At 44.6% G+C, this 20,037-nt stretch overlaps 1 protein-coding gene across 1 annotated transcript; it reads right to left on the minus strand.

The window, feature by feature from the left end:
* Positions 1-605: 605 nt before the first annotated feature.
* STC2 (stanniocalcin 2) lies at positions 606-14,994 on the minus strand. Its single transcript, XM_006270851.4, has 4 exons — positions 14,623-14,994; positions 13,395-13,537; positions 10,041-10,252; positions 606-4,105 (listed from the first exon to the last, which is right to left on the minus strand). The coding sequence occupies exons 1-4, from the start codon at positions 14,771-14,773 to the stop codon at positions 3,712-3,714; spliced, it is 900 nt and encodes a 299-aa protein (XP_006270913.1). The 5' UTR covers positions 14,774-14,994; the 3' UTR covers positions 606-3,711.
* Between the last annotated feature and the right edge of the window lie 5,043 nt (positions 14,995-20,037).

Consider the following 20,037-nt stretch of genomic DNA (forward strand, 5'->3'; position numbering starts at 1 on the left):
ACAAAACTCAAAGGGATCCTAGACTAAGTGGCTGCAGAACCCGGTCCTTGATATAATCTAACAGTGGTTCAGAGGGGAGTATAAGATTGTGCTCCCCAGAGTCCTTATTTCATCATTTGCAGTGCATCTTTTCCTACCCTAAAAAGAAAGCAAAAAACCAGATTCTGCCCCATTTTCCCAATGTCAAGGAGCCAAGATTCCCTTGTGAAGGGGAATTTGCTGGCTGCAAACAGCTGCTGTAGCATGCTCAAGCTGTTCCTGCTCTCCTGGCATGCAGAGAGCATGCGGCTGTGGGGTGACAGATTTGGGGGCTGTATTTGTACTATTCAAGCTAATGCAAATTAGAGTACTCCTGAAGCTGCTCTAATTTTGCTCTAGAGCTGAACTGAGCCCTTGCGATTGCAGGATTGGGTTTTTTACCAAAAAAGCACTCCTACCCTTATCTTAGATAAGTCAAAAGCAGCTCAGGTACACCTCAAGACCTGGCCTCCTTTGTGTAACTTCCGTATTGTTTTAAAAGCCTGGCTTTAAAGAGGTTTTTTTTTTAAGCTCTTACTGATATAACTACAATTCCACTTAAAAAAATAGTAGCAACCTATGCAAGAGACTTATTCAAAACATTTATTAGTGTTTAAGGAAAAATAATAGTGTGAAAAGGTACAGAGCTTTGCCTAGATCCATATGCATCTTTTTACAAGCTTATTTGGCTGTAAATTCTACATGAGATAAAACTAGTATGTTTTTCTCCCAAAGTTCTGGAATTTAAGGACAGATTTTTTTATTACATTTAAGCATTTTTTAAAATGAGGACAGCATTTTTCAGCATTTGTTTGTTTTATTTTTCCAGTAGGCATTTTACTACATCCAGTTTGGTTTATTTTTTCGTTTTCCGTTCCAGAACAAGGCTTATTCCAGATACAAAGCATAAAGGGAACGTTCATATCTTGTTTTTTTTCCAAGCTAAACTTCCTTTGTGAACAGCAGCTCATGAAGAATACTCATCAATGTAACTGGACACTTATTTTTAAAAAATAATTTTACAAAAAATTAAGGCTACCTAGATGTCTCGATTAAAATACTCTCAGGTAAAACACACCCTACCTGTTAAGATATGAAAGAAGGTTTAACAATAAATAAATGATTTATGCTGTCAATAACATTATGGAACTGTATAAAATTATATTTACGTTGCTTTAAACAACAACAAAAACATACTAGTGGCATGAATATATACAACACAGGTCATGACATGTTTAAATTATCATAGCCAGCAGTGTTTGGGTTTGTTTTTTTTTTTAAATGGAGACACTATAATAAATAGAAATGTTAAATATTTACAATAATAGCATATGCGGAATCAGTAGATGAACACATAAAATCTTCACACACAGAGGAAAAAGTTATGCCTTATACAAAAATTTCCCCCCAAACCCCCAACAAAATGATAAAGAAATTTTTCACTGACTAAGCAAGATGGGGGAATATATATTTTCCCCACCCAGAATGAATGAATAACAATGAATTGTATGCATGCTGAGGTGATATGTTGACTAAGACATTCAAGGACATACATCATCAATACGTTTGGTTCCCATACATATATCAGACCTCTAACAAGAGATGGACGGACCTTACTGGAGTTATGTGAGAATACTGACTTGATGGCAAGTCCTGTTTGCTAACATGCTTCCATTATTCTTTTTTTTTTTGGTTTGAGCTTGTTGTTTGCTATGCCAATACACCACCATGGGGCGGCAGATGATTGTGAGGAGCTCATGAGGTGGGAGACCAGAGACTCTCCCTTGGTATCACCAGCAGCAAGACAGTTTTGGGGTGGGGTGAATAGGAATTTATATTCACAAGGCGGCATTCATTCCTCCTGCTTCCACAAAGTGGGAACTGTCCACAGGGCTGTTGCCAAGACTGAATCCATTAACTTGTCCGTGTATTAGAAGGCACCCTGATTGCTTCTCAGAGGTCGGGTTACTCTCTGTGGCCGCACTAGTGCATTGTGGCCTCTTTTTGGCCTGTTCCATGATCTCTCCATTGAGGTCAGTTTTGTCATGGACTTCAGTGGGAGTAGGAGCAGGGTCCCTTCTCTGACCAAGCAGCTGATGGGTTTTCAGCTTAATGGCTTGTTTGTTTTCCCTATAACCTCATTCGTAGCATCACTCAAGATCCTGCTGTTGGACATATGTGCAAAGCTCTCAGTACAGAAACTGGAAACTTGTGTACACATGCCCATGTGCAGTATCTGCCACAGCAGGAGCAATGGCCAAATCTGCTAGCTGCACTAAAACGATTCCCATCCCAAACCAGGAGACAAAGATACTAATTAATTCCCTGTGCAAATTAGTCACTACCAAACTGTTCCCTTGCCACTACATCCTTGACCCAGGCTTCCTGACCTGGAAAACCGGTGCTCAAATCTTTGATGTGATGCTATGTTCCAAGAAAACTTGTTCTTTCCCAACAAAGGTTACCACCAATCTCATTCTTTCCCCCACTTTGGATGCAAAAACCAGTGTTTCAAGTGCAGTATCTGAGGGAAAGGGTGTAACCTGTGAATCAGAACTGCATACAGAAGTAAGAAAAGCTGCCACAGAGCATCCCACTCTAACTTTCAACTACCCAGGAATTTAAAGCTCTCTTAACTCCTCTATCTGCATGTAACCCCATTCTGTGGTGTTGTAAGGTTACTATAAAGCATGCTCTTATCAAGAAAAGCAAGCACTTGTACCCATCCCAGAGTCATCTTTGGCATTTTGATAAACCACAGCCCATGGGCAGATTTAAAACACTGGGTCTTAACAGCTTTGCAAACTGCATCCTGCTACTTTCAAAGAGAATAGGAAAGAGAGATTTTCAATGGGCCTCCAACATACCAGCTACATCCATAAAGTTTTGAGGATGCATCAGCTATCTGCACCTGCTTCTGACATTTTGGGTTGTCCACAGGCAGAGAAGAGAGGCTGCCCTAAAATATGCTTTTCTCTGGGTCCTGAAAAAGGATATACTTGGGGACTTTGGAGGTCCACAGAAAATGTGCTCATTGTCTTGTTAAGCAGGTCTTAATGGTCAAGTTGTCTTGCCTGGAAGCTGGGGAAGTCACTGGATAAGTAAGAGTGAAGTTTAACAGTGGTTAAAATACAAATGAGAGGGAGCACATTAGTTAGGCAGCATCACCCAGATGCAAACAATGGCTCAGAAATTATGAGAAAAGAAACTGATTTTTGTCAGAGTGCCACAGCAACCTCCTTTCAGCTCGTATGTTCATGGTCATGTGCAGGGACCAAATCCCTTTGGAAACTAGCTTTAAGACAGCCCTAAGCATAGCAGAGGTGCTTAGTCAGGAGAAGCCAAACTATGATCTGTCTTGGCCTCCCCTCCACCCAAAAGAAAAACCAATTGCAACTTGTTTCCAATTGTTCTGTTGTTTTTAAAAGGTTTTAAATGGAGACATTTTGTCACACTTGCTGGCTAGGCAAGTGGTGAGTTCACCAGATATAACCAATAACCGATAGCCACTGCTCTCCCTCTGCTTCTATATATATATATATATACTGTCACTGAGGTCCTCATATCCCACAATGCCCTGTGCTTGACATCACCCCTCTGAATGGTAAATGTTCAGGAATGTCCATAGATAAGAAGATGGACTCAATGGAGGAAGTTTCCAGTGGAGGGGGAGGGGAGGGTCTGTGCCTCCTTTCACCTTCGGATGTCAGAGAAATCGGACAGTTCATCTGCCCGGTCAATGATCCCGTGTGCCCCTTTGGGACTGTGGACTCCTGCTTTCACGCGGGTGTGAGCACTCAAGTGAACCTTGCTACCTCTCTCTCCCTTAGCTGCTCGCGAGCTCTCCCGCTGGTCAGATTCGGGATGGGCCAGCAAGTCCCCACGGTTGATGGAGGCTCTGCTGGCTTCTTCTGGCTTCTTCTCAGGACCCAGGGTGACATCACTATGCACAGATGAGGTACAGAAGCTCAGGATGGAGCAGAGGCTTCCCCAGTTCTGTTCACACTGGGCCTGGACGCTTCTGGTGATTGCCTTTTTCACCTCCTCCCCACAGGTAAGCAAGATGTTCACAAGGTCAACGTATGGCCTGAAGGTAAATCAAACAGCAGGAGAGGGCTTATTAAAGAACGAACTGTGTTACAGTATGCATGGGAGTAAGGCCACTGACTGACACGGACAGGTCATTCTGCCTCATTCTTTCACTCACCAGCCACACTTACTGAGCTTGCTACAACTAAAACTCAGGTCCTTTTACAGCACCTCCAGCAGGTAAACAAAAGATATGCAAGACCCATATTACCACCTCTGAGCAAGATATTTCTGCCTGGTAGATCCATTAAAGAATATCAAGCCTGTGCTGCACTGGACTCCCTAGACTAGAATCACTGTTAAAGTTTGTGAAATGAGAAATCAAACAGCAAGCCAAGATTTACACCTTTGGCCGATAGGAAAGAAAAACATAGGATTGAATACACCTCCTTTGTCTCTCTGGAGACAGACTATTGTGACCATGTCCAGACGAGTGCAGCTGTGCAGTATGTGGTGTGTTCAGTTGTTCTCCATACTGCAAGGGAGCAGTGGGGGGGTGGGAGGAGGTTGACCCCTGGATAGCAGAAAAAGAAAGCGGAGCGGTGTATGCGCGAGCAACGCATGCTGCTCAGAACTGGAACCTGGCTGGCTGGAGCCATGCTGCAGCTGCCAGCCAGGCTTCTTGCTGTGACTGCAGCTCTGGGAGGCCCCCAGGACCCCAGATATGGCTGCTGGGGCCAGCCCAGGGCCAGCCCAGTGCCCCCAGGATCCCAGATATGGCTGTTGGGGCCAGCCCAGTGCTCCCCTACTCCACCCAGAGTAACTTGCTGTGCACCACAGGGCATGGCAAGTTACTTGCCATGTGGTACAAGTTCCTTGTACAGTGCACCTTGTACATAGGTGAACCACTGCTAGTTGCCCCTGGGGACCAAATGTCCATGCACGTGTGGACATGGCCTGTGTGTCTAAAGCAAGTCTCTTAATTGATCTAAGAGCACCTGATCTGAGCATCAGCAAAGGATCCTGAAGGAAGCACTTTGTAGGTCTTGCCAAATAAAATTAAGACTATATGCCTGCAGGGATGAGTGGGGAAAGCTCTGGACAAATTTTATTATAATTGTATTATAATAATATTTTTTATAATATGAATTTATTATACAACATACTATATAATTATTATATAGAAATACATTTTTATTATTGTTACTGTTATTATTATTTATTAAAACAGGGCTTACTTTTTTTGGGATTTCCTTTTACTTTCCAGAGACTCAAAAATAGGTTAAGTCTTGAAGGTCTGGCCAAAGAAAATTAAGGCTATATGCCTGCAGGGATGAGTGGGAAAACCTCTCTGGACTCTTTCTAGAGCTGGCCGCAACAAGATACTACAAGGAAAAATAGTGAAAAGTTTCTTTGACTAGACTTCAGCTTCCAAGTGTGAGGAAGTACTTGTGGTGATGAAACTCAGATGGATAGAAATTAGATGGAAAAAGTGATTAGGTCCCATCTAGTCCTTCTTAGAGAGCAGTCAGAAGTAATTTCTCCCCTGTAAAATACTCCTGGTGTTCTCATCCTCCCTGGTCATGTCTACATGTGTGCTTTACCGCAGAGTAGACTAATTTGTTCTGTAGTAAAACATCACCGTCTATGTGTGTACCACAATTAGGGTGAAGTAGACTAATTTACTCCAGTGTAGGATAGTCCCTTCAGACACAAGTACTATCCTATGCCTGAGTAAATAACTACAGTTAAATGCACGTGTAGATGGTGACGCCGGCACAAATTGTGTCCCATCAGCCAAGTAAGCAGGGGACCAGCGTCTAAGCTGCTCCACTCAGGCTCAATTTGTTCCTGTCACTAGGTACACATTCAGAAGCTGTGCCTGGATTAGTTTACTCCAGCGCAAATTGCACCAGAGTACATTCAGTCACATTAATTGAACATGTAGATGCACCCCCTATGTAGCTGCTTATGATAGTTAATATTTAAGAAGAAAATCTACAGACAACCGTTCAGGAAGAAATCTACAAATATATTCTAAGATAAGGAGATACCCTTAATGACACTCAATACTGTGATGGTGAGCTGGGTATAAAAACCTGTTTTCAAAGCTCTGCCAATACATTAGCCACTAATTTAGTGGTCTGTCACTCTGCCTGTCTCAGAATGGCACTCCTCTGCTGTGGCCCCCCCAGTCTTATTCATAAGTCAAGGTAAGTGACCCAAAAAACAACTGAGTTCCTGACCTATCAGGTTCATAAAATGTGTAGCTAGTTTCAGAACACTGCCTGGCCTAGCAGTGTCATTTATTGTACCAGTCAGGGTCTTTCTTTCACACTTTGGAGAAGAAATCAAATGTCATGCCTCAGGGCATAAACTGACCACCTGCCTGAAATGTGAGGAATTCCACCTACTGGGAACAACAATGAACTACTGTGTAGTTATTCCTCTGAGTTTAATCATCTTCCTTTGCCTTCCCCTGTTATTGGCCTCTGTCCTCCTATGCTGAAATGAGGATATTAGGATAGATGGACTGATGATTTAATTCCTTCTAGCTGAGAGATCTGGGCATCCAAATGGAAAACACAGTTTATTACCATCCTGGGTTGTCTCACCAACACTTATTCTATTTCTTTGCAGGATGACCAGAGATGTAAATGGGCTGCCTGTTGGCTATTCAAAGGAGACACACAGCAAGAAGATTCCTGCCCCACCAGGGCAAATGACTCAAGGATTTGGGGGCTAACCAGGGAGCGCAGGCCAGATATTTATTGCACCCAGCACCTATCAACGTGCCACGTAAGCTACATACTGTTTGCACTATTTATTTACAACTAATGGCATTGTGTTCACATGGTGCACCATGGTCTGTGACTAGATGACCAGATAACTCTGCTGAGTATAAGGGAGAATATTTTTAAATTCAGGGACATGTCTTGTGGGACAGTGTCTTCAAGAGGTGCCAGCAGGACACAGAGTAGTTCAGCTGTTAGCAGGCAGACTGGGAGAGCCAGTGGCTCTAGTTTTAGCCTTGGAGACCTCTGGCTTAGGTCAGTAGTAATTCAGGTGATTCACATATGCCTTAAATATTCTTTAGGATCAGCAGGCCCAAGTGAAGCACAGTATAAGAAGGGAAAATGCCTGATTTTGGTGTTGTGTCTGCTTACACTGAAGCTGAGTCTGGCACTTGGAGAGGTGCTATGTTATCTTCAGCTATTCATACTACTGGTTACAGATGAGCTCTGTGTATGAAGGCTTTCCCCCAAAACAGGCAAAAAAGGCAGGGGGGAATGAAGAGAACAAGCCGAGTTGGACGGCCAAAAAGCTGAAAGTGGCAAGATTTTATCCCCGCTATTTTGAAACTGAAATTTAAAATTGAATTATCAAGCTCCATGTCTCCCATTTCTTTGAGGGAAGGAGCATGGGGGAACTTACCCCATATTTGGAGGCTTAACTAGGGTCTTGTTATTTTTAAATTATTTGGCATAGACCAGATCCTGGAAAGGCATTTGTTGAGACCATTCCCAACACCATAATAAACAAATGAACTATAACCTGAGAGGTGTCCTCAGGGTGCTCTTCAGCAAATACATTAAAAGGAAAGGAGTAATATAAATATGGCAAAAGACAGGTAAAAGAATGAGCTTGAATAATGCCTTACTCCAACTCCACAGTTTTGTCTTTCATCTAGAGCAGCAGATGTGAAGGAACTTGAGCACATGCTATGTGATAAGCCTCTAAAATGAGCCTGTGAGAATTTTACTTATATCCATTAAAAACTGGATGTAGGCTCTTCAAAGTCTTCAGAAAAACTGTGTTGTTGGTATGACAAAGAGTGGTTGGCAGCTGTGCCTTTAATGGGTATTTAGAGCCTGCCAGAGGATTGCTCCTTGTCTGTCTCCTTTACTTTGCACTACCCTCCTAACTACAGTCCTGCCTGTAAGAGATCTTGTGATATGAGCACTGGGTTGGGAGTTCAGGGCCTGGATTTGTTCCATCCTCTGCCATCCATGTGCTAATTGACTGTGGGCAAGCCACTTGATTAAAAAAAATTTAAAAGCAGCCTCTGAATTTGGGGATCTCACTTTTGAGGAGTGCAGTACGGAAGAGTGAGGGTCTGTATTAAAGCTGCTAAGGATCCACAGCTCTGCATGAAAGCCATGGAAACTAGACGTGGCAGCTGCACAGCCAACATGTCCCAAACTAAGGCCCCCAAACTGGAGGCCACTTTTGAAAATTCTGGCCTTAACCTCTCTGTAAAACAAGGATAATTTACTCACCTTAGTGAAAGACTGCGTGATCCAGGAATGAGGAGTGCTAGGACAAAGGATATAACCAAGGACCCCCAATTTACAGCCTATTAATGCAGCTCCCAAAATGTCCACAGAGAGGTGCTGTTGTGCAATATGAAGCACAACTTCCCTTGGCTCCCCACTGGAAGGCAGGCTGCTGTCCCCACTGCATGCTCATTCCCAGCTCCTCACTGGGAGAGACACCACAGCTGGTAATGCAGAAAAGCTATGCATCCTAGCTTCAGAAGTGTCCATGTTTGTGAAAAGAGCAGCACTTTCAGGGCACCATGTTGAGTTTGAAAAACTGCATTGAACAATGCTCCATTTTGGGGCAAGTTTGTGTCAAAGCTGCATTCTCCTTGACTGCAATACGTACCTTAAGGTTGGGATTTTCACTAGAACCAAAGGGAGTTGGGTTCCCAGGTTCTTTGAAAAGTCCACCTTACGAGTGCAATCCAAGCAGTTATGTGATACTTGACCATTGTCTATAGGATTGGGGAATTTTTCATTATCTGATTGAGAAGGAGAAGTCACTGAGGCACAAAAGGAAGATGCCCTTAAATACATTTTTTCTAGGCTGTGACTGAACCTCCCTGCTTGTGGGCACAATGTCCACATGTAAAAAAAGCATCCCTTCATGTTTTGTATTGCACATGGATAGCAGGGTGCAGATGACAGCACTTAGTGCAAGTGCCCTGCAGTGGGAACAAGCATCACTGAAACCTTCTGACATGCTAGTACAAGAGGGTAAAAATGGATTTTGTTGCAGGTGGAACTGGACAGAAAAAAGTATGTTGCTCATGGAATTTCCAGGAACAGACTTTATTTGTTTATTTAAAAAAAATCTGTCCCTGGGACTGGAATAAAGAGGATCTGAGTTGTTGCAAGTTAGAATGACAGGAGAAAAAAAGGGAGGTGGTGGGAGAAGATGGGACCATCCCATCTGTGTGATGGGACATGAGTGGGATTAAAAACCTAGTCTGTCTCTAATTTGTACTTGATTTATTATTGCATTTTAGCAGTTTAGAAAATGTCTGCAAAAACATGCAGTTGCCAGTCAGAGAGGCTGACATCTGCACTCCCCAAAGGGGAGAGGAACTATTGAAAAAAATTGGTCTTGTGTGTTGTTTTATATGCATTTATGCTGCTATCCATCTCCTTGGCAAGCATAAAAGGTTGATACTGATGGCTCTGAGTGAAGTCCAGGACATTATTATTTCAGTGGCACCTGTAGATACCTTGGTGTATGTTTACAAAAGAAAATAATTGTTGTCAAAATATTACCTAGTGCAAATGTGTCCTTGCCTACTTCACTTGTTTTACTCCTTTTCTCCGTCTGCATTATCTATTAAAATACAAGATCTTTAGGATAAGGACTGAGCAAATTTTGAGTCTGGAAAGCACCTGGTATATTATGAGACGAGTAAATACTAGTGTCGTATTTGCAAAGAAACTGTAAAAAAAGATAGATCCCAACTTTAACCTGTTTCTTCCATTTCCATGGTCAGAGGTATTCTGATTAATACTGATTGCTGGGTGATTGGAATGGGAGACAGCAGGTGGGTTTTGTTTCTCAGCAATGGTCCCAGGCTTGTCCCACCCAGACGTGGCTTGTATCTTTCTAATAGGATTCCTCCAAGACCCAGGACTAGGGTAGGTAGACTAGGCACAGGAGTAGGCTCCCTGGATACTTGTACTTACTCGTGCTGCAGCAGGTCTTTGAAGTGAATCATTTCCACAATGACTTGGACGTTCTCCTTGGCAGCTGAGCAGAGGTCGTGCTTCAGGTAGCATTCCCGCTGTAACTGGAACACCATCTCTTTAATGGCAGGGCATTTGCGGCTGATACAGCTGAATTTATGCCTCAAGGCATGAGCCTTACACTTCAGAGCATCTTTGATGAATGATTTTCCCTGCGAAGGAAAGGAATGGAGTAGATCTGTACTTTTGTCCATTAAGCACACAAGGTGATTTACGCTCAACTAGCTTTTCCTTCATATGACCATGTCAAGGGTTATTAGGCTGCTAAGGATATTTGTTAATGACTTTTCCCTTCCTCTTCTTTTTATTTCTTGGTCTCTAAAGGCCATGTCAGGTTGTTCTGTCCTACCCTTCTAGTAGGATTGGATGCTGCTCCTGAGCTACTTGCGTGGGGTTCTCTCAGTGGTCATGCAAAACGTTTCATTGCTTCCATCCACTAGCTGAGTGGCTTGTCTCTACAGCAATGCCAGCTCTTGCTAACCTTGGGGAGAGAGAGAAACCTCCTTTCCAGACAACATAGCCCCCAGCTTAATGGTCTCTCATTCTCCAGGGAAGAGTCTCAATATATCTGGAATCTCCAGATCAACCCAGCCCATTACTTTCAAACACATCTTTATAAAGTGGCTAAGTCCATAGAGTTCTTAATAAAGACCCTTTATTCCACTGGAGGAAAAACAGGCATCAGTGTTTTCTTCTCCCCTCTCTCACAACTCTACAACAGAAAAGAATCCCAAATCAATTCTAACAGCCAACTCTCATGAGCAAACCTGTTGGTGTCTGTGTCTGACGGAAGGAGAACACTGCAGTTTTAAGCTTCCGAAAGGGATTATAGACAACAAGAAACTTATATTAAAGACAATGCGGGAGACTAAGATCATGTCCTTTTCAGAATCTTTGGTGATGCCTTCTTTCAGTGCCCCTTTCTACTATTAGATCACAAAGTGATTCACAGGGCATGTATATTATCATTCTCTTCGTGACTATACTCAGCTTTTCTTCTTGAATGGCAGGTGTATGGTAGTGCTGTCATGTTGCCTTCTTTTTTAAGCAGCCTCAGCCTAACCTAGCTGCAGAACATTTTATTATCTGTGAATCAGATGGGGCAGTCTTTGAATTCATTCACTTTGGATCGAAACTTGTGTAACTCCATTGTAATCAACTGAGGGATTTGTAGCATCAGGTGCATCTGAGAGCCGCTGTTAGGTCCCAAGTTCTTTTGGCTGCACACATTTCCCCTGATGCTAGAGCTACCTCGGACACGGCTTCTTTCCCTTCCAAGCATTGCATGTATATAATCAACATATAGCACAGCAGATGTTAAACATGTACATAACAACTCATAATACTCCCAAACGTGACACAATTTTCTCTTTGGAGACAGAACGCAGAGGGAAAGGAGAATCATGTGACAAATTCTAGACATGGTGTCTATGTTGCGCTTTTAGGAGATGCTCAAATACTGTAGTGAGGAAGCTTGTTTAAGAAATTAAAGAGAATAATGTTAGTGGGAATTGCACTGGGGCATGTTAGGAGACAATCTGCCCCCCATGATGCTCAGTGCTTTTGCACTACAGTAGGAAAAAACTGCATGCAAAAAAGCCCTTGTTCCCTTTTAAAGATATCTGGGTATCCAATGGGAAAATTGTTTGCTGACAGTTTTGCAGTATTGCTACAAACATGACTGGTATTCCCAGTTGCTACATCTACAAACTCTGCATTTGTTGATAATATCTATACTGTGCAACGCAGTCATGTGAAATTCATGTGTTGGAGCATGGCAATTACCGCGCCCCAGCAGCTTCCTGTGTCTCATATCAGTGTCCCCATACTTAAAAATGGTGGCGGGGGTGCTTGAACTAAAGCTCATTCGATGAGCTTTACTTCAAGTGCCCTCACTGCCATTTGTAAGCAAGGGGACACTGATACATGAGATGCGGCAGCACTTTAATTAGAGCGGTTCTTGGAGCCACTCTAATTAAAGTGCCCTCACACCTGGGAGCATATGTAAAAGTGCCCTAGGGCTGAGATTTTTTTTCTTTTTTAAAATATGGCCAAAGTCCCCAGTTTTAATCGATATCCCTGACCCCTTATGTGTTTCTGCAAATTACAGCCTACAGTTTCCAGGTCTGGGGCATTCTTTTCTACTAGGCTGGTGCCACTGCCCAGCTACATGGCATGGCTAGATCTGCAAAACGGCTCTGTTTTCCACCACGCTCTAGAAAGCGCATTCGGTTGATGACTTTAGTTAAGTTATACTATAAACTGCATGGTCAAGCCAAATGCCGCTGGCCCGTCGTAATGTTCTCTTCTCTCCCCACTGAAATGGGAGAGTAGGTTTACAAGACATAATAACAGGATGCTTCAGTGATGCATAAATGGTCTAGGGAGAAAATGGAGACAAATTTAATACCGCATACCGCCTAAAGAATGTATTTGAACCAGAGGATTACACAAATGCAGCTTTTGGGAGATGCCTAAGCTGGTTCTGTGCAATTTTTGCAGCAATTTAACAACTGCACTTTGGATAAAATTTTCAGAAATGCTTAAATGATTTATGAGCCCATGTTGGGTTTCAAACGCTTGACTTCTGAAAATGGGACTTAGGAGCCTCAGTCACTTAGATGTTTTGGAAAATGCAGTCCATCTCTCCAGTGGAGTTTGATCAGCTTTGTCAAAAGGTAAAGTTAAAGCGTGACATCTAGACTGTATATACACATAGAAGTTGTTTTATCATCATAGATGCAACGGACACTTAAGAAATAAAGGGACATACAATAATTTCTCTACCCTGAAGAACTTAACAGTATTTCAGAGCATTTGGCAGAATGCCCATTAATGTCAATGAGCTCAATCCTACAGTCCTTAACAGGCTTTCTCTTGCATCAGGGCTGCAAGGAACTATTGATTATTCTGAATATCTCCAAGTTTGTTACCCAGGGCACCTAGGAAAAAATTCTCTGCTGGAGGTACAGCTCATTATGAGACAGATTCTGTTTCCTAGGACTAGTTAAACAGTGTGCATATATTACTCAGCTCTTGGGGCTTGATTCATCACCATTTAAGTCAATAGGAGTTTTTCTATTGAGCTGAATGGGAGCAGGCTCCACAAGCTTTGGTTGCATACATGTAACTCACTATGAAGAAAATGCAAACTGAGCATCTGAGAGTGGAGATCTAGTCCTTAATGAAAACCTGATTTCAAAGATGCATCTGAACTAATTCACTAAATTATACATTAAATAGAGAGGCTCTCCCCTATGCACTTCTGGGGATTTCAATGTTTCTTTTGGTTACCTGGGCATCGAATTTTCCAGCGTTGTGTAGGAACGTCATGCAGATCTCATGTAAGCCTCGGATCTCACAAGAGTTGTTTTCAAAGCATTCAAACACGCCGCATCCCACATCACCAGCATTAACCAGGCAGTGCTGAATTTCAGCTGAAATGAGCATAGATTACAGTTAATTTGTAGAACTCTTCACACATGGCAGTGGTGGTCGTGGGGGAGAGGAGTTATTTTGCTCAGATCATCAGTTCAAAGGAAAAAACACATGTGACAACAGTTATTGTACCCGCAGCATGCCCACTTTTGGCAGAAATTAGGCCAAAACTTGCATGCATTCTGTTATGGAAATGATATCCAGAAAGTAAATGCCAAATCCACTCTCCTTGCAGCATAGCCATTTTCACTGAAGATATGCCTAATGCTGTTTCATTCTCCCTGAGCATGTCACAGGCCTGATCCTTAGAGCTCTTCCTCTGCACAGTCCTCCCTTAACTTCAAACACTTCAGTGAGCACTGCAGACGGGGCTAAAATTCCTTGTTTCCTGTCTTCCGACTACTCCGACACCACTAAGTATCAGGGTCTCGATCTTGCCTTCTCTTGAAATCGGCAAAGGAAAATCCTACTGATTTAAACGAGGCCAGATCCTCTTGTCCCAAATGTTGCATAAACGCCACTCCCCACCCCCTCCATCTGCTGCCTTCCAAATGCAAACTTGCATTGAAGAATCCAGCAGCTAGATGGATCTGCTACCTGAGTATCAATGCCAGCTTACGCTTCTCCCCCGGACTCGTATGGCAGCCGGAGTGTGGCTGCGCTTCAGGTACTGACAGATGCACTCAAAAAATCCCACCCCGGTCCCTCGCATTTCCCAGCGCTTCCAGCGCGGCCGGACCCTTGAGGCACCAAGTCACATAGGGGCCCCGTGCTCGGGCTCTGCCCTCCTTGGCTAAGGGGGCCGGCGTTAGACCGGGCAAGCCCTTCTCCTTCCCGCCGCCCCGGCTCGGCCCAGGAGCCCGCGTGCCCTGCCCTGCTGCCCGGCCCCAGCCCAGGGGCGAGGCGGCGGCGGCGGCGGCGGCGGCTTCCGAGCCCACCTTGCAGCCGGCGCCGGTCCCGCGTCCCCGGCAAGGGGCTCGCACGTGGCGGCGGCTGCAGCTCGCTCCGCTCCGCTCCGCCCGGCCCGGCCCGGCCCGGCCCCGCTGCATCCCCGCGGGGAGAAACTTTGGCGGCCGGCACCTACCCGTGTTCTGCAGGCTGAGCCGCCCCTTCTGCTGCGGGCCGCGCTCCGGCGGCCCCTCCGGGGGGTGCGTCGCCTCCGTGCCCAGCGCCGGGTCGAAGCTGGCCAGCACCAGGGCCAGGGGCACGACCTTGCGGAGCAGCTGCGCGCACATGATCCCGGCCGCCCCGTCCAGTCCCGTCCCGTCCCGTCCCGCTCCAGGGGCCGGCCAGCTGCGATGCGGCCGCCGCGAGGGCTGCAGAGTGGCCGCGCAGGGACCGGAGGGTGCCTCAAATATCCCCGGCAGCTCCGGTGTCACTTGAATGAAGGAGTCGAGCAGGTGTTGTCCGCCCGCCCGGCCAATCCGGGCCCCCGCGCCGCGCTGACACGCGGGGGTGGGCGGCGCCTGAGCGCCAGCCCGGGGGCCCCAAGGCAAACTCCGCGGGGGTCGCTGCAGCTGCGAGCCCGGGCACAAGCGGGTCCGTCCCCCCCGCCCCGTGCGTGTTGCACCCCCCGCCCCGCGCATGTTGCACTCCCAGCCCCGCGCATGTTGCACCCCAGCCCCGTGCGTGTTGCACCCCCGCCCCGCGCATGTTGCACCCCCAGCCCCGCGCATGTTGCACCCCAGCCCCGTGCGTGTTGCACCCCCCGCCCCGCGCATGTTGCACCCCAGCCCCGTGCGTGTTGCACCCCAGCCCCGCGCATGTTGCACCCCCGCCCCGCGCATGTTGCACCTCCCGCAAGGATGTCCCGGGCTGGAGCATCCCCCGCGGCGGCTCCGTAACGCACCGCAGAGGTTTCATCAGCCGCCTGGGCCGGGAAGGCATCCGCCCAGCCCCAGCTGCCGCCCGCCAGCCCCGCTCCCCGGGGTCTCCCTGCGAGACGTGACCCCGCGCGGCAGCACCATGGCTCCGAGCGGCTGCCTCTGCTTGGGGCTGGTCCCGGCTCAGGCAGGGCTGCTCTGAGAGCGCGGTGAAGTGGCCTCTGCGCCCGGGCAAAGTCGGGAAGCGCTCTCTAAAGCGCTGTGTTTCTTCTCCCCCTGGAGCAAGAGCCCCCCTGGTGCAGGTGACAGCTGGGGGGGGGGGGGCAGGCCAGAGAAAGGGAGGGGGAGAGGAGAAGGGAAAGGAGACGTATAAAGAGGGGAAGCAAGCAAAGGCACAAATGAAGGGCCAGGCTAGGCTGCTGGAGAGGTAGCGGGGTGGTGCCAGTGACATCAAGCATCTCTTTTTTTATGCTCCCTGGCATGGAGCCGTCAAGCCACATAGCAGCACAACCGGCTTAAAGGGGCAGTGTGACCCCCAGACTGGTGAGAAACTGCTCTGAAGGGGTGGTGGCTGTTTAATTACACCAGTCAGAGCAGCTCCGGGGGTAGGCAAGACCTTAGAGCAGTGGTTCTCAAGCAGGGTGCTGTGGCAAACGTGATGGACAAGAGAAACCCAGGGTTTTCACCCAGGGGTTTGTAGGATTAAAAACATTCTGGCCTGTTGTGACCGGAGGTCTTTGTAGCAGAAGAATTGCTGTATTATTTTTCTGTCGTCAAAAAGCAGAGTGAAAACTAAGAGCTGACATTTTGCAAGAAGTGTCTCGGATCTGTCCAGGGGTGCCTTGAATCTAAACTAGTTGAGAACCACTGCCTTAGAAATTACCTCTTGGGTCATTGACTCCTATTGCCTATTTTTTTTTTTTTACCTTGTAGCTCTATCCCCTCCTTGATGCATAATGGCTTCCACTCCTTTTCTTGTTCTCTTTTTATATAACAGAAGCCTTTTGTTATTTGTTTTAATATCCTTTCTAACTCAGCTCAACTTTTGGTAAATCTCACTTCATCTCTACACTTAATAGCTGGTAGGATGTAACTTTCAGTTCTATTTCCCCTTCCTTGTGGGCTGTTATCTTATTTCTACTCTCTTTTGTGAGATGTTAATTCAGCTCATTGGTTTGGGATGCTTCCCTACACATTTTTTTTCTTTATGCTCAAGGTAAAAATTCCAGGTTGCTTTTGTACCTCAGAGAAACCCCAAGCCTCCTTTACATTCAGGTTCAAAAGCTCTTCAATCCATATGACTTGATTAATTTGTTCCTGTCATTTCTCAAAGTTTGCCTATTTGAAATTGAGAACCATAGACTTATTTAAACTAAATCAGTTCATGATGATTTTATCCAAGGCTGTTTTCTATGGTATAGTATTTTATAATGTTTTCTCTGTTTACCAAAAACAAATATAAAATAGCATCACATCTTGTTGCTTCACTGACTGTCTTTGGTGTACAAAACTGTTGGCTATTGCATTCAGCAAAATGTGGACCATTTCCCCATGCACTCCCACCAATAGATTCTGCTGATGGATTCTGTGGATTTTCTCTTTAGACATCTCTCATTGTTACTCTCACGTCTTTTCTTAGAAGTGGTAGATTATTGTGGCTGTGGACAGTCTTTCGTAAAGAATATAACATTTTGTTATACCCATGTTGACGAACCCAGCTGTAATCTAATCTCTGCTTTCTGCTGACTAGCCAAGCTTTGGTGGTTTATAACATGTATTAAAAAATAATATTATCAGGAAAAAGCACTTTCTGAAATACAAGTCATGCTTTAGCAAACTTGAAATATTTTGGGTAGTGTGGTAGCTGACCCTCACTGCTACAGCTACCTGCCAATTTGAGCGCCAGGTCATTTTATAGAATAATTACCAATCTGAACATGGTAGTAAAGGCTAGTTTCCAGAAGACTCGGCATGACTGAATAATCACTGGAGTACTGCTGATTTGCGTGGGCAGAGGATGCTCTGCTGTGATCTGATTTCAGAAAGGGGTGGGGGGAGGTCTAATATAATTACAGACGGCAGGCATTTTATTTAACTTGAAGATGATCAGTTTTTTTGGCTTAAAAAGTAAATCTTTAGAAAGGATTGACTCACAATCAGTTTTAACAGTTTCAGATGACTGTTTTTTAGGAAACACTCTGATTTACACAGTTTTGTCTTGTAAGAATGTTTCATGCTTTAAATAAAAACAAAGAAATGAGTAGACAGCAAAGTGAGCATTTGCAAATACTTATAAGCAAATGGGAAGAATTTTGTGTACTTTGGTTTTTTGAGTGGGTCTGGAGCTCACATGATTATTACCGGTGTGCTCAGTGATGGACAAAGCCGGAGAAGACAAGGTTTCTACTTTGAGGTCCTCACATTTTAAATCAGATATAGTCAGACATGGGTGACTTAAGGGCTGGATGTGCTGGGGTGTGGATTTTGGGATTTCAGTGAATGTCTGTGTACAGTGAAGTAACCTATAGCTGATAGCCTGAGCTGTACATCATGATTCAGTCAGACACCTCCATAATAAGTGAGACAGTGGAATTTACTGCCTCCCCTGCTCCTGCGCTCGTTCCTCACCTTGAATCTTAAATCAAGATGCTGACTACAAATGGCAAGTCTCTGTGAAGCCATCATATAGAGCTGTAAAGGAAGAGCCTCAGCACTGCTGGGAGAAATTGTCAATAGGAGCATGAGCTGAAGCAGCGGCTGAAGTTGGCCTCTGGAGCACTGCCAATCAAAGTGTCGGACCTTCCCCTGGGAGTGCCTGGATTTCATTTCTACGAGACAGTCTCCGGAAAGTGTGAATGAAATAGGGTTTGACATCAGGGAGCCTTTTTGTCTCCGTAAATTCAAGGCTGGCTTTAAGGATTTTTTTAAAGTTGCATGTCCCCATTTACCTTTGATTTAATATTTTTGAGTCTTTAATATTCATAGTTCTTATGATCAATGAACTATAAACTCTAAAAAGTAAAATTAATGAAATGCAAGAAAAGGCAGAGCTAATGATATTTAAAATTACTCAGATGTCTCTTTTTCTGGTTCTTTTATGTAAAGGTCAAATATTTGAAATATGGTTTCAATGAGTAGTTACATTCTAGGTTTGTAGAAAGGCCTACTTTGTTGATTAAATATGAACTGTTTGAAAGATTTATAAGGGTCAGAAATCCTGCTGAACATTTTAGAGCAGCAGGAAACCGCTCTGTGATATTTTTAAAACAGGTATTTACTCAAGTAATGGGTTACTTTTTATGTGGAATAAGAAAAACGGGTGTAGCTATATTGGACTTGACATAAAAGAGACATATATAATTTGCAAGCAAAACAGAGTGGAATGCACACATTGTACCTGAAGAGGTATTTTGAGAAATACAACTCTTTGAGACCAAAAAGCAAAACAACCATGCTTGCTTTTAGGCGGGCAGTGTTTATTCCTTTGCTGATCAGCTGTATAATAGGTATTTGGGAACAATTCCTTCTGCTCAGGTAGTTGGAAGTTTCAAAGTCCTTGTAAGTGCTGTGCACTTCATAAAAATGATTACATGCAAATTGGACAGAAAACACATGTTTCTGAGAACATTTTGGTTCAAATAAAAAAAAATGTGGCAATGTTAGAGCCAAAAATTTACTACAGAATATCTGAACCAGATGCCGTTAAACCATAATTCCAAGCAATTTGCCAGAATTATGTATTTACTTTAATCTTAAAGTCAGAGTTAAGATAGGCATGGTTTTTATTACTTGTGGATATAAACAAAAATGTGATGTGAATACAACTAATAGGGGGACAGATAATGATAAACAGGCATGATTTTAGGAACTACTGCGCTAGCGAAACAAAAATGGGAACTCTCCTGGTCATAATGTCAAAGCAGGGTCTTCATAACGTGGCTGCCCTTATTAAGACATATCAAACAGTAATATGCTAAGTCATTAAATAAGAGGAATGGCAAAATTGAGTTCCCGCCTCCTTTGCTATGACACAACAGGTCGTATTCTGAGGAGCTTGTCTTCATTTCTGAGGTGGGCATGGCGAAGAGCTTTGTAAACTTTTTCCAGATTCTTAAACAACTATAAATAATACACCCAGGAGACTCCTGTTACAAGGATTGACTTGGGCAACCTCTGATCTGCTTGTTACTATCCAGATCACTAGCTATATCCAGATGCTCAGGAAGAGTGAACCTCCCAGGCCAAGACATGGACATAGAAGAAAAAATCTCCATAAGGAAAAGACGAAGTGAGGCATTTCAATGCCATCACAGGCCACTTGGGTTATAAATGGCTCCCACTGGCAGTCCCACAAGCCATGGCGTTTTTCCACCTGTGGCCCAAAAACTATCAGACAGCAAATAGTTTCCTTCTTCTTGGGTCCTGCCAGTGGGATCCTGATTAGTAACAGCCTGATACAGAGAGGTGCTGAGCATCTGTAACTCCCATTTCTCCACAACAAACTCCAAACCAGAAAAGAGCCAGTGCAGCAGCATCAATAGAAAATGGCTCTTGGAAAGTAAGTTTAGCTTCATGGAACCAGATAAGCAGATTGCATTATAATGCTGGGGCACAGCATGCTTTAGCCAGGAGCTGAAGTCAGTTCCAGTTCCATTCAAAGGAGCAAACAGAGCTTG

The sequence above is a fragment of the Alligator mississippiensis genome, chromosome 9 (genome assembly GCF_030867095.1).
Source record: "Alligator mississippiensis isolate rAllMis1 chromosome 9, rAllMis1, whole genome shotgun sequence".
NCBI lineage: Eukaryota > Metazoa > Chordata > Crocodylia > Alligatoridae > Alligator > Alligator mississippiensis.